Consider the following 13,366-nt stretch of genomic DNA (forward strand, 5'->3'; position numbering starts at 1 on the left):
GAAACAAGACTCCAAAACAAGAATTAAATATTTTTTTTTTTAAAGAAAAGAAAGAAAAATAGAAAATTAAATTTGTCGCAAATCAATACAGTAAAAACTGGAAGTAAGAAATTAGTTTTGGCATTGATAAGTTGACAATAGATTTTCTGTATCTATTCTTAAAAGAGTTCAAGGTTGAGGCTGACTTAATTATAATATCTAATGAGTTCCAGCGTTTAACCCCAGATATGGAGATGGAAAACTGTTTTATCCTTGTCTGTGCATAATTTTTATAGAAATTATATTTAAATCGTTTATTCGAAACTATAGAGGAAAGAAAATTTTGTAGAGTTGAAGGTAAAACCATGTGAAAAACTTTGAACATAAAAACACTCGTGCTGAAATCTATAGTATGATGTAACTTTAATGTTCTTAACTTGAAAAATAGCTCAATGGTATGGTCCAGAAATTTAGCATGACAAACGATACGAATAACCCTCTTCTGTTTCAAGGATAAGGGGGAAATGTTGGTTTTTATATGTATTTCCCAATATTTCAACGCAATAAATCAGGTAGGGGAGAAAAATAGCAAAATATAAAGAATACAGGGCATTGGTATTTAACACATGGCTAGCTTTATGAATAACTGCAGTACTTTTAGAGAGTTTCTTTGAAATATGAGTAACATGATCATTCCAAGTATGTTTATGGTCAATAAATACTGTCATCAAGAAACTTTGCACTGTACACTCTTTTTTATATCGAAATCATTTATTGACATGTTTAACTCACTTTCTTCCCTACGGTTTGAGAATATCATATTCTTGGTTTTATTTACGTTGAGAGATAATTTAATAAATGCAAACCATTTACTTAAATTATGAAGTTCTTTGCTCACCAGATTACATAAAACATTGATATCTTCATGACAACCTGCAGATCATATTTGTGTCCTCTGCAAATAATACAAAATTCAAAATATTTGAAGCACTACAAATATTATTTAAGAAGAGAATAAACAACTTGGGTCCAAGGATTGATCCCCGGGGTACCCTGTATGAGACATCAAGTAAACCGGACTTGGAATTCTTTATTTGAACATATTGTTTTCTATAAGAGAGATAACTTGAGAGCCAGTCGTGGACTACACCACGGAAGCCATAATGATCCAGTTTCTTGAGTAAATTTCCTGTAAAAAGCCTTTTTAGATCTATGAATACCCCCATGGTTGATGTTTTATTGTCCAGAGAATATGTAATTTCTTCAACCATCTGTAGTATATAACCATAGTTGAAGACCTACCAGTACTAAAACCGCATTGGCTCTCTGTAAGAATGTTATTTTTAGTGATGAAAACATAACCGTTTTTCAAAAAGTTTTTCAAGAACCTTGGAAAACTGAGGGAGCAATGAAATTGGTTTGTAGTTATTAAATGCATTTTTATTACCAGTTTTGAAAATATGAATAATTTTTGCGACCTTCATAGCATCAGGAAATTTAAAGTACCATCGGAGAAAGACTTGTTACAAATAAAATTGAAAGATTGTACTACATATGACATAATATTTGAAACAAATAACATGCTCATATCATAACTGTCAAATGATAATTTACTTGAAAAATTCTTAACATCTTGAAGTACTTCATTAACATCAGTATCTGCTAAACTAATAGAATTAATGTCAGTATTGGCATGATAGTCAAGAATAGACCCAGTTTGTTCAGGAATATTAGTAGCTAAATTTTGTCCAATGTTTGTAAAGAAATGATTAAATCCATCAACAATATCATCCCCTTTAACTTCCAAATTGTTATCTACAAAAGAGTCAGGATAATTACTTTTACTTCGATTGTTTTTTATTTATGCTACTGTTCAAAACCTTCCATGTTTCTTTCAAATTATCTTTGTGCTTATCATGAGTTTTGAAAAGTATTCTTTTTTACAGGATTTCAAAACTGAATTCAATCTATATTTTATAGCTTTTATACCTTTGATCGGCCTCTGCTGTTCTGTTTTTAAGGAATCTTATATATAGTGTCTTTTTCTTTTTACAAGCATTTTTTAATCCTTTAGTCATCCATGGTTTGCCAATAACCTTCTTTATTTAATTGATACCTTTTTAATTAGACAACTTTCTGTATACAACTTAGTAATTATTTTGATGAATTATCATATGAGACATTGACATTATCAGCTCTATAAACCGTGTCCCATGATTGCTGGCTTAACCAATCATGAAAGAGATTCATGGATGCATCATCACTTTGCCTAAATGTAAATACACCCCTCACTAGGCCTATGACTATCTCTTGCATTGGGCCCATAATTACATACCAACAAGACTGAAAGGCATGGTCACTAACATCATTTATGAGTAAAACCGCTGCATAACTAAATATATAGTACATTTGTAAAAATAATGTCAATCAATGTCGCAGAATGACAGGTTATACGTGTTAGTCTATTTATTAACGTAAACAGACCTAAGCTGAAAAGTCCATCCAAACATTCTTGAGTACCGTTATGATGTTCATAGTTAAAAAGATTGATGTTAAAAGTACACATCACATCTTTTGTGCCTGTATAATTTCTCAAGTGTATTACTCAATATATCAACAGCTGAATCGGGATGTCTGTACAGGCAGCTAACTATTATGTTCTTGTTCTTTTCAACAGAAACCTCAATCGATATTCATTCAAGCCCATCATTTATAGCAAAACTCACATTATTCAACACTTTATAGTTTAAAGGGTGCACCCTTTGTGAAGACTCGCGCAAAAAGAAACGTCTAAAGCCGGTTATCTGACCTAGTTTCGAATGAGGTGTAACAGAAGTATTAGACACCACCATCGATCCCAGAAAATACACACACACAGCTTGCTACCATCGGTATTTAGACACTAGTGTACAGTCAGTACATACAGCTGCGGTCAATACCCACAGCACAGTGTAAAGATAACAAGGTATCACGTTTCATTACTGTTCTGTCTGCATTTTAAAGCGACACGAACAAAACGTCACTTGCAAGCAACGGAAAGTTAACTTTTTTTCAGATGGCCGCACGCGGTTTGGGCGAGTCTTCAATGCCTTCAAGTGTGTACGAACGCGCTGCAATAGATAATACTGTCAAAACGTAATTTCGCAAGATGCGCGCGTTTATTGGCTTCATGTATGTGTTTGTGTGTAAGAAGTATAGTAGATATCAATCTAGAAACTTCGGTACTACGCAAAATGTGTGCTTCTAGCTTACATTCAATAAAGGCGCGCATCACGCGAGTATTCTGTTAACTCTGGTTTCTATTTCGTCACACAGGAAACAGTCAGTTGTGTTTACACGTATACTAACCACGTACTAAACAATCACTTCATATTGATACATACAGCGATCTAGTTGTGTTTTATCTCGAAGAGTTTTAGCCATGATACTGCTTATTGAACTATTAGCTTTAGTTCTTATCTTGCTTCTTGCTCTCGTTGAGGCAATTATCATCAGCATCCGAGAAAAATGGCGAGATGGAGTCGGTGAGTGGAATGATTTCTTGTTTTTACGTGAGATTATAGAAAAAGTGGTTTAACTTTGTCAGTGGTTTAACCTCAGAGAATGTCTTGGTTGCGATAGTGGGTCTCATTATCATAACAAGTAGGGGAACAACAATGTTGCCCCCGCGTTTCATGAATTGAAATATAAATAAAAAACACGAATTAAACTCAAGAGTGGGTGGTAGGTAAAGGGAGGGGGTTGGAGAGGTGGGCTGGTGCCGGTGGTTCCTCGACCATCTTGTAGGCAGCCTTACACCATCGCGAGCTGAATGCTATGGGTGAAAAACCCTTCCCCTGCAAAAAGTATTCTTTCCCTTTTCTATAGGCCTAAGTGATACTAAATTTCGATAAATGTATACTGCTCTTAAATTTTCATGGCATGGTCCATATATGGGTATATCAGAGAAATTCAAAATATAAGTATATGAGCCTATTGTTGAAGCATGAATACCATGTTCTTTTGTTAATTAAAGGCAACGACTTCGGGAAGACTAGGAAGAGGAGTGCGAAGAGACTGATCAGAGAGATCCGAGAAAGTAAGTTTATATTTAATTATTTCGTTCTCTTTTCATATATATATTGTTTTACAAAAGTATATTTAAGATGTAGTTTTTATGTATGGAGTTGCCAATATATACAGTACCACATTGGCGAAATAATTGCAACAGCCAAAGATAAATATTATGTCAGTAATTGACGGACACTTCTTAGTTTTGTATTTTTACAATAAGTGAATAAGGGAGGTCAAACCCCCTTCATATTCTCACAATTTAACATATTAATTATGTTAAGTATATAGTACCAAACTGATGTTAATGCACATTATTTTACACGCTCAATATTTATCTCTCTGTTAAAAGTGGAGACTCATGCCCGACAAAGAAATCATATTCTTCGTTATCTGAAGAAGATCAGAATCAACCAGATGAAAAGAACAACATCTCAAGTAGAAGATCTTCCTGAAATCTTGGTAAATTATAAAAGTCTATAGTCCCGGTATGTTTATAGCAAACTAACACTAACAAGTAACCAAAGAATGAAATAAATTAATGCTAGCGCCCTCACTTTCAATCGATATGATCAATAACTTATCAAACATCATTGGATTATAATTTTTTTATGGACATTTTTTAATTTACTATGTATTCCACAGGACCAGTTTGCCGCAAGCAAAGTCCTCATAAGTCTTTTTCCTCTCCCTCCCATTGACCTTGGATTGACCTTGACCACGTGAGTTCCTTTCTAATTTTCAGTCTCTTTATTTCCAAACTCACTCTAGAACATTCATGTTGGAAAATAAATTGCTTATAGGATATGTATAGTTAATCACTTGTTTCATTTATATCTAGCGATATACTGCCAACCGGAAAAGAACTCATTCTTTACAGACCACCAGTCGATGTATCACACCGTCGAGTTGATGTTACTGGTGAGTCTTTATACACATAAGTAATATTGTTCCACGAAACGTACCTTCAACTAAGCTTTTGACAAGTTTCAAAGTTTATTTCAAATAATGAACATAAAATGTTTAAAATGTCCCACTTGCTTTGTATATCCTATAAATACACTAAAAACACTACAAATTGATTCATTAATTAATCTTTTGGGGGTGAGAAAAATGAGAAAGAAGTATCATAGAATTATTAACGGTAATCATGTTGTCGGTAAGTTTGGTAAAATTGCCAAAATGACGACTTAACTAGGAAAGTTGCTTTAATATATCGCATAGCGTTAGAAGTGAGAATGGAAATAACTGGAGACAGGGGAAGTGCGAGGGAGGGTGTTGGGGTGTACAGGGTGGGTAATACGGGACATTTGTTTCTTTTTTATTAAATTTAGTTTCACCATTCCACCTGTTAGGTCAGCCATAAATTCAATAAATAAAATATGAATATAGACTTAATTCTATGTAAAGATATATAGGGCTGGATCATATCAGGTGAATATGTATAGCTAAGGTGGAATAGTATAACAGAGAAGAGTGAACATTTAAGTTTGACCCTTTACGGTTTTAATGAAAAATTATCGACAGAAACATTGACATCTAGATGTGGTTAATGACGTCACCATTTCTCTTCATAGCTGCTCTTGACCTTGCTCGGTCCTTGGATACCATCATGGTTGCCAGTAAAGTACTTCAAGATCTGAAGGAACTCAAGGCTGTCCATCTTGATACAAGGGAAAACCTTCTCTTTAAGGTGAGGGCGGTGCCTGAGTTTATTTGCAGTTTACAATGGATATGATGTTGTGATGCCGAATATTATACTTGAAACTTAAATATTGACGTAAAATGACAAATTATATATATTTTTCTGCTTTTGGAGGTTGTCGCTGATGAAACAATTTTTGTGGACAGCGAAGAACAACTGGTAGAGAGAAGGGATGTAGCTCCTAACAGGTAAGGAGAAAATATTATAATCAGCAATAACAGATAAGGAGAAAATATTGTAATCAGCAATAATATGTTAACATCCTAGCTCAAATATGATGAACTTATTGAAACTTTGTCTAATACAGCGTTTAGATTTTGTTTTCTATAATTGCTGAATTTGTTAAAATTCCGTACCCTTTACAGGAATGAAATTACATCAGTGATGTTGTACCGCCCTCATTTCCCATTTGGCTTGACTCTTGACGTCTCAGGTGAGCTACTTAACCTAGACTAGTGTACCCTTTACAAGTAGATCTTTCACCTAGTCTATATTTAGGCCAGGAAGCAGAGGCATGTTAGGCCTGAATTATAGTGTTGAAGTTGGTCTTGTAATGAACAGATTAACTGCTGTAGCTATTTATTAGCAAAGAGCGGAGAACGTTCTTCATATCCGTAACAATTAATGCGTGCGAAAAAAATGCACGCCTCTTATGATATATCAGTAGAACTTATGTAGAACTTAAAGTTATGCATTTTTAGTTATGAAATGTAGCCATTAGCTGCATGTTTATGTTAATAACATTAATTGTAAAAATAGAATAGCTCAGAATAAATTAGGAGTAAAAAATACGAAATTTGTGATGATTAATTGGATGCCATTAATGCAAAGAAGATTACATGAATTGTAGGAGTGTTTATATAATCTGAGCATGCGCACGTCACTTCACCATTATCCAGTCATGACGTCCTGCCTGCGTTTTTTTTTCCAAGGACGAACGTGGGTTTCAGGTTTTTCAGGAATTTACAAATTCGTTTGAAATCAGAGTTCGGGTTTAGAAAGTGGGTTAAGGATACAATTTCTATGAAATTGCAGGATTGTCGTTCATAATCTGGGGTCAAAACTAGGAAAAAAGATTCAGAACATGTTTTTTGAAAAAGCGTCACATGTTTGGAATCCAGGGATTTGATTGGCCGATGCCCACGTTCGTCCTGGGAAAAAAAAATACGCGTCCTGCCTTCTCTTTTCAACAGCTGCTTGTGACGTTGCCCGGGCATTCGAAACCATGATTGCTGCCCTCTATTGGTGTCTTCACTACCAGACACCCTCGGGCCAGACCATACCCCTAGTTCATTTTGGATACTTTGGTGATTTTAAACCGGTAAACCTTTTCTTTTATCTTAAACTATTAATACATTATTTTGTTTGACGAAGATATTAACGACAGTTGTGCTCAATATCATATCTTGTTATGTTGGACTATTAATTTTCATCCGTTTTTAAAGTACTTTAATTTATGTCTTCTTCTTAGGTTCTCGTTGATGAAACAATTTTTGTGGACAACGAACAATACCTGTGGAGAATCCTATTCCTATATCTACAACAAGGTAAGTAAACGGATGGACATAGCAATGAAACAACACCACTATTAAATTGGAAAATATTCAAGTATTAATATTACACTTGCACGTAATGCTTAATTTCGTGAATAGGAGTTATTGCTGGTATAAATTATTATACAAATTATTGATCAAATATAATCATAAAAAGGTTTGAAAAAACGTTATTAATCATTGCATTATTATCTAAGTACTTTCTTTGAAGCTTCACGTTTCGGTATAATTTTTGTTTTCAACACAGGGATTGTTTTACAACAGGAAAAGAAGTTGTGCTTTATCGACCTCGATTCTTCCATGGGTTGACCCTTGACCTCACAGGTGAGATAATAGGCAGTCTCGCAGTTTATCATATCAATACTTTCCTTCGCATATTTCTTATAATTTGACATTATCAACGTTTAATAAAAGTGTAAGAAATCGAAGAAAGAAGACGTATTTGTTAAGACATATCTTACTTTTAATTAACATGTCAAATATTTTGAGAGTATTATTTAGTATTAATTTTGGTGTCACTACTTTTCAACAGTTGCTTGTGACGTTGCCCGGATGAGCCAAGCCATCTCTGCTGCCCCGATTTGCATGGATTACCGCAGGATTACTGAACTAAGCATCCCTGCAGAGTTCTTTAAAGTTATTGGTGATCAAACACAGGTTAAGATGTAATAGCATTTTAAGAGATAAAAGTCAAATTTAATAGCTAACATTAGGCAAATTGTTAATTTGTTAATTATTTACGATTTTTACACGTTGCATGCAGTGGTTATGTTACGTATGAAAAAAATCGTTACTTAAGGAGCCTGCGGTCCCTTTGGATTCCTTCGGGATAGGGACAAAAACAAGATATATAACCTGCTCAAATAGCGGCGAAGGAAGCAATGAAAGCGTAATGAAAACCGGCGGGGTTTGGGGTCTTCCAGACGGAAGATTTTTTAATGTTACCAAATTTTTGCATTTCATCTGCAACGTTTTATGTCGAAATTTCTAACTTTTATATCAAAATGCTTGGTTCTTTATGTAAAAAACGTTTGATCTCAGAATTTCGATATTTTATGTGGTAATTTTCCACGGTTTCATCTTAAAGATGTGACGTTAGGCTATATATCGAAATTTCAACGTTTTGTCTTGAACTGTTGACGTTTTATCGACGGATTTCTACATTTAATCTCGAAAATTTGATAATTCACCATTATATTGTATGTCGAAATTGTAACGTCACACATCTCGATTTTGAGGTTTTACCTGGATACCGGTATTACGTACGGCGTTGTATCTCAAAGTTTCGATATTTTGTCTCGGGGTCATTTGGGGTCACCAGGGGTGAAGTTGTGCAAACCTTGTAAACACGATATCTCAAAAAGGAAAGCTTCGGTAGACCTCATATTTAGTGTGTAGAACAACCACGTTAAGTTAAGGTAGCCCATTGTTTTTGGTCGAGGTCGAAGCTCATTTGGGGTCACCAGGGTCAAATTGAGAAATCCTTGTAAACACGAAACTCAAGATGGGAAGATGGGCAGACTTTATATGTAGTGCAAGGGCGTAGGAACCGGGGGGCTGGGGGAGCGCCAGCCCCCCCCAGTGAAAAATGTGGAGGGGCGGAAGTATCATTCCGCCCCCCCCCCCCCCCCGCTTCGCAAGTCAGAAAACCCCTTTTTCATTTCCAAATGAGAGAAAAAATCTCATTTGGAGCACCAAATTGCATCTAAGGCCAGGTGAAAATACAAAATTAAGTTTACAAAATGGAGTGGGTGTTGAAGTGTGCTATATTGCACCAAATTGCATCTGAGGCCACCTGGAAATGCAAAAAAATCCAAAGGGGAGGGGGACATGTCCCCCTCCCCTTAAACCCCTCCCCCAGGCCGGCCATCAGTCTTCAGCCCCCCCCACTCAAAAGTACCTTCCTACGCCACTGATGTAGTGTGTAGAAGTACCACATTGAGTACAAGAAGTCTATTGTTTTTTGTGGAGGTCAAAGTTTATTTGGGGTCACCAGGGGTCAAATTGTGAAAACCTCGTAAAAAAAGATATCTCAAGAAAGGAATCATGGGCAGACCTCATATTTGGTATGAAGGTGTAAAACATTGAGTAAAAAAGAAGCCTGTTGACTTTGGTGGAAGTCAAAGGTCATATGGGGACAACAAGTCAAATAGTGGAAGCCATGTAAACATGTACACCCTCACTATACATTACGTTAGATTCATGAAGAAAACTGCTCATGTTACATCATCGAAATCACAATGCATTGTTGGTCTAAGAGGGCAAATAATACTTAACCCAGGGCTGTCGTTCCTTTCAGATGTTTTTTTGTTGATGGAGGAGCAATGAGGACAAAAACGACTGAACTACTCATATTATTAATTTAATTTATTTTGGAAACAAAACTCAAATACAATACAAGACAAAAGAAACAAAGTTTAAAACATTTCTGGAGCCTTGAAACTACTCTTTTTTTTTCTCTGTTTTAAATTTTATCATTTTTGTTATTAATATGGACATTCTGATTTCCTTGATCGACGTCGGGCCTTCTTCTTACGCTTTTTGGGTTGTTTTGCCTGGATGGCTTGATCAGCCCTCTTTTTAGCTTCGATTTCATCAGCTAGACGACAGGCTCTTTCACGTCTGAGTACATAATCTGTGGTATCTTCTACCACCAGTAATGTCCTGAGAGAAACAAGGCACAAACCATAGCACAAACAAGGCACAAACAAGGCACACAAATAATATGGACACAGAACATGAGAGGAATGCACATATCGCAGATGAGGTATATGATTGTTCCACGCTATTTGATCTTTGTTTTTACCATTTTATAAAATTAATCATTTTAAGGAAATTGAAATATAATCATATTATTTTGAATGCAATACAACGAGGCATGCAACCAAATGTAACAAATACTTTGGCAAAGGGCTGCTTTCCTATGCGAACGTAACAAATGGTTCTCCCGTTCATAGTTTTATGAAAGAATTAGAATAACTCACGTGTACTCAGACATAGTCTCGTCAAAGCTTGATTTGTAGCCGAAGTTAGCCTCGTTAGTAGCAAACATATCGCTGACTTCCCAGCTTTCAACCTGTGAACATAAACAATGATAATGAAAAACGTTGTATTCACAGCGGCTTGTTGCATTGATAACATTCTCAAGTATGTTATGTTATGAGTTATTTGGAATTGGAAATTTTGAAATATCATGGAAAACATATTAACAGGATGGAAAACATCAAAACAATTGTACATGTTATTTGCATGTTAAGTACCTCATCTAAATCCAGGCTATTGTCGGTTACGTCACTAGGCACCACCCACTTGACCAGTTCTCTTGGTCTGATTGGAACGGGGGGTCGACAAAATCGTTCGACAAAATCGTCGTCGTAGAGAAAAGCTGTTGTGAAAAATTAAAATATCGTGAGATAGTAATGTCACCTAGTAACTTGTTAATAGGTATAGTGAGAGGCTCTTAAACTTTCAGAATGTGTGAAAATAAAACTCTTACTATGTTTTACTTCTATCCTAAGAAATTAAAATAAGTTTAATGACTTATTCTGTAAATGATAATTATATGAAATTTACTAGTTTTACAAGGAAACCTCATGACTCCCACCCTTCAACCCACGCATTACACCACACCAAGTCATACGATACTATACCATACCATACCACATCATATAATATCATACCTTACCATACCGTACCACCTATACGTATATCATACCATATAATACCATACGACACTAAACCACACCAGACTAAACCACACCACATCATACCATATAACACCATACCATACGACATCACATCATACATTACAATACCGTACCATCTATATATACTATACCATGTAATACCATACCACACTAAACCACACCACACTAAGCAACACCACATCATATAACACCATACCAATCTTAATCTAGCCAAACAAAGATATTTTCATCTTACCGTGAGAATGTTCAGTTTCTCCTTTCTCATCATCGTTTACTTGGGATATGCCCAGACTTATGACGTCATTCTGTTGTTGTTGTTGTTGTTTACAGCTGTAAATGATTATAATATATGCCATAAATTATCCAGTCACTGACGTCACGCAGTAATTAAATCGGGTTCCATTGAGTACGCTGGCAAAATTATGCGTGTGTCGATAAACCTTTAATGAAATATATGATAATAGGGAGAGAGGGGTGGGGTTGGGTGGGGGCGGGGGAGTGAATCCTTCGTTTATCTTCCTTTAACTGTTTTCGATACTACCTTTGATCCACTACCTACACAATCTAGTTTGCATTACTCATTTTACTTACCTCTCACTGACTGCGGTGGTGTTTAAACTAGATTGTTCTTCGCTGTCCACAATAACTGTTTCATCAGCGACAATCTGTCATCAAATGAAAAAATATTTAAAAATAACGATTTGCTTAAAACATCTTACTTTGCCCACGGAGACTGATGTTAACTGTGCTCAAAATACGTCACCATTTTAAAATCCCTCTAACACTTACGACCACCGGAACCGCATATCTGCTGCCACCTACCATCGAAACTTTCAAATAGGAGTACTTTCCAACAAATAGATTATTGTTACACTGTATGACAGACCTAACTTCCTGAACAATTTTGAAATCCCCACAACAACGTCACTAAGAGGCAATTTACTACTGATTTCAAAGTATAACATTATGTCCATTTTGCTTTGGATCTTGGTTTTTATAGTGTTGTTTCTATTGACAACCGTGTACGGTACTTAGTTGAGTTCATTAATATGACGACTGTAGATTTATTGTGAAAGTCAAACAGTTAACTGCTGGCCCTGTATTTCCATTGAACATGTACGTCAAATGAGTACCATAACCATCTGTGGCAGCTCCCTGGTAACAGTGCGTACGCAGAAAGATTAGCCAGGGCCAATCCTTATGGTTTCAACGGGCAACGTTCGTATAATTCTCCGAACGGTATAAAACTTACAAGTCGGAACATTTTGTGGATTTTTTCTTTCTGAGGTTTTCGTCATTCCTTGAAATGAGGTGACAGAAAACGATTGAAGTCAGTAGAAGATGTCTTACTGAACGTACACGAGGTAAGATTATTAATCAAGCAACTGTAGCCTAAGATAAATGGTTTACTCTGTATACATGTTGAGTTGAAACAGGTTTAGTCCAATGCGTGAATGTTGCCCACGTACTCACACACACATACCATGTAGTAACTAAGTCCAGAATCGGTTGGGTTTAGATTTATTTGCTATAGAGCCTACACGGTTACTGCTGTTAGATCTGCATGGTGCACGACTACATTGTCAATATGAAATACAGAATTCCAACCAAGGATCAGGTTACTTTAACATAGTTATCTATATATGTATAGATTATTTTGCTATGCCATTAAGTATGTGACCAAGAAGAAGGGTACAACTAGGCCTATAGCTGAAGATCACTGAAGAAGAGGCAGAAACTGAATCAAAATATTACCACAACTGTTGAGCTTAATAACAAACCATATATCATCATGATCAGCACAAATTGATCTTATGGAAAGTTATCTCTCAGTGCCAGTTGAAGATGTAAAAAAAATTCTCTATCAAGATGTTATCTTTTTTTTTAGGAAAGGTTAATGAGAACCATTATGTAACCTTTTATAATACATGGTGTCTATCACATATTGTATAACTTTTCAACCCTCATAAAAATTTAATTTGCCAGAATCATCAAAAATTATTTTTTCAAAGAAAGCAATTAACACCTATTGGCCATACAAATGGCCCAGAGTTGACGATAGAATACTATTTTGAAGAATAATTTCTGTAGACATTGTAGACATTGAATAATCAGTTGTACATATCATTATGATGCAGTATGTGTAATTGCCAATTATTGTAGTAAAGTGTTTTGAAATGATTTGCATGTGGGATCAAACTCCTATTAAATGGAACCTGAGCAGGTTGAAGTTTGCACTTTGTCAATATAAGATGTGGCAGTCTGTGCTTGGACTGTTTTAGGTGACTCACAATCAAGAACCTTTCCATGTACACTGAGTGATCAATGACTTAAAAGTCCTTGTGTGAACATACATGTATCCTACCACTCTG

General features: G+C 35.6%; 3 protein-coding genes and 1 long non-coding RNA gene across 6 annotated transcripts in view; 3 read left to right on the top strand and 1 right to left on the bottom strand.

The window, feature by feature from the left end:
- Window positions 1-3,367: 3,367 nt before the first annotated feature.
- On the top strand, window positions 3,368-5,926 carry LOC139981387 (uncharacterized). The gene is made up of 7 exons (XM_071993752.1): window positions 3,368-3,503; window positions 3,995-4,057; window positions 4,382-4,491; window positions 4,675-4,751; window positions 4,871-4,950; window positions 5,607-5,722; window positions 5,849-5,926. The coding sequence occupies exons 1-7, from the start codon at window positions 3,401-3,403 to the stop codon at window positions 5,924-5,926; spliced, it is 627 nt and encodes a 208-aa protein (XP_071849853.1). The 5' UTR covers window positions 3,368-3,400.
- LOC139981581 (uncharacterized) lies at window positions 5,612-7,989 on the top strand. The gene is made up of 5 exons (XM_071994064.1): window positions 5,612-6,167; window positions 6,928-7,055; window positions 7,206-7,281; window positions 7,535-7,611; window positions 7,820-7,989. Exons 1-4 carry the CDS (start codon window positions 6,119-6,121, stop codon window positions 7,594-7,596), a joined length of 315 nt encoding a protein of 104 aa, XP_071850165.1. The 5' UTR covers window positions 5,612-6,118; the 3' UTR covers window positions 7,597-7,611; window positions 7,820-7,989.
- Window positions 7,990-9,732: 1,743 nt separating this feature from the next.
- Window positions 9,733-11,819, bottom strand: LOC139980824 (uncharacterized). The gene is made up of 5 exons (XR_011797711.1): window positions 11,586-11,819; window positions 11,230-11,324; window positions 10,548-10,672; window positions 10,272-10,363; window positions 9,733-9,951 (listed from the first exon to the last, which is right to left on the bottom strand). It is a non-coding gene; the product is annotated as an uncharacterized lncRNA (long non-coding RNA).
- A 355-nt stretch (window positions 11,820-12,174) lies between these two features.
- Window positions 12,175-13,366, top strand: part of LOC139980821 (uncharacterized) — a 113,955-nt gene continuing 112,763 nt past the window's right edge. The window contains exon 1 of one of the 3 annotated variants that reach the window (XM_071992765.1): window positions 12,175-12,358. The gene's annotated coding sequence lies outside the window, so the exon portion shown is untranslated. The remainder of the gene's footprint in view (window positions 12,359-13,366) is intronic. The other 2 variants (XM_071992767.1, XM_071992768.1) reach the window with 2 other exon arrangements.

This window comes from Apostichopus japonicus, chromosome 15 (assembly GCF_037975245.1).
Source record: "Apostichopus japonicus isolate 1M-3 chromosome 15, ASM3797524v1, whole genome shotgun sequence".
Lineage (NCBI taxonomy): Eukaryota > Metazoa > Echinodermata > Holothuroidea > Aspidochirotida > Stichopodidae > Apostichopus > Apostichopus japonicus.

Coding starts and splice junctions, on each gene's coding strand:
- LOC139981387 (XM_071993752.1), top strand. CDS start 3,401: ATGATACTGCTTATTGAACTATTAGCTTTAGTTCTTATCTTGCTTCTT. Junction 4,058..4,381: donor GATCAGAGAGATCCGAGAAA/GTAAGTTTATAT, acceptor CTCTGTTAAAAG/TGGAGACTCATGCCCGACAA. Junction 5,723..5,848: donor GGGAAAACCTTCTCTTTAAG/GTGAGGGCGGTG, acceptor CTGCTTTTGGAG/GTTGTCGCTGATGAAACAAT.
- LOC139981581 (XM_071994064.1), top strand. CDS start 6,119: ATGTTGTACCGCCCTCATTTCCCATTTGGCTTGACTCTTGACGTCTCA. Junction 7,056..7,205: donor ACTTTGGTGATTTTAAACCG/GTAAACCTTTTC, acceptor TCTTCTTCTTAG/GTTCTCGTTGATGAAACAAT. Junction 7,282..7,534: donor ATTCCTATATCTACAACAAG/GTAAGTAAACGG, acceptor TTTTCAACACAG/GGATTGTTTTACAACAGGAA.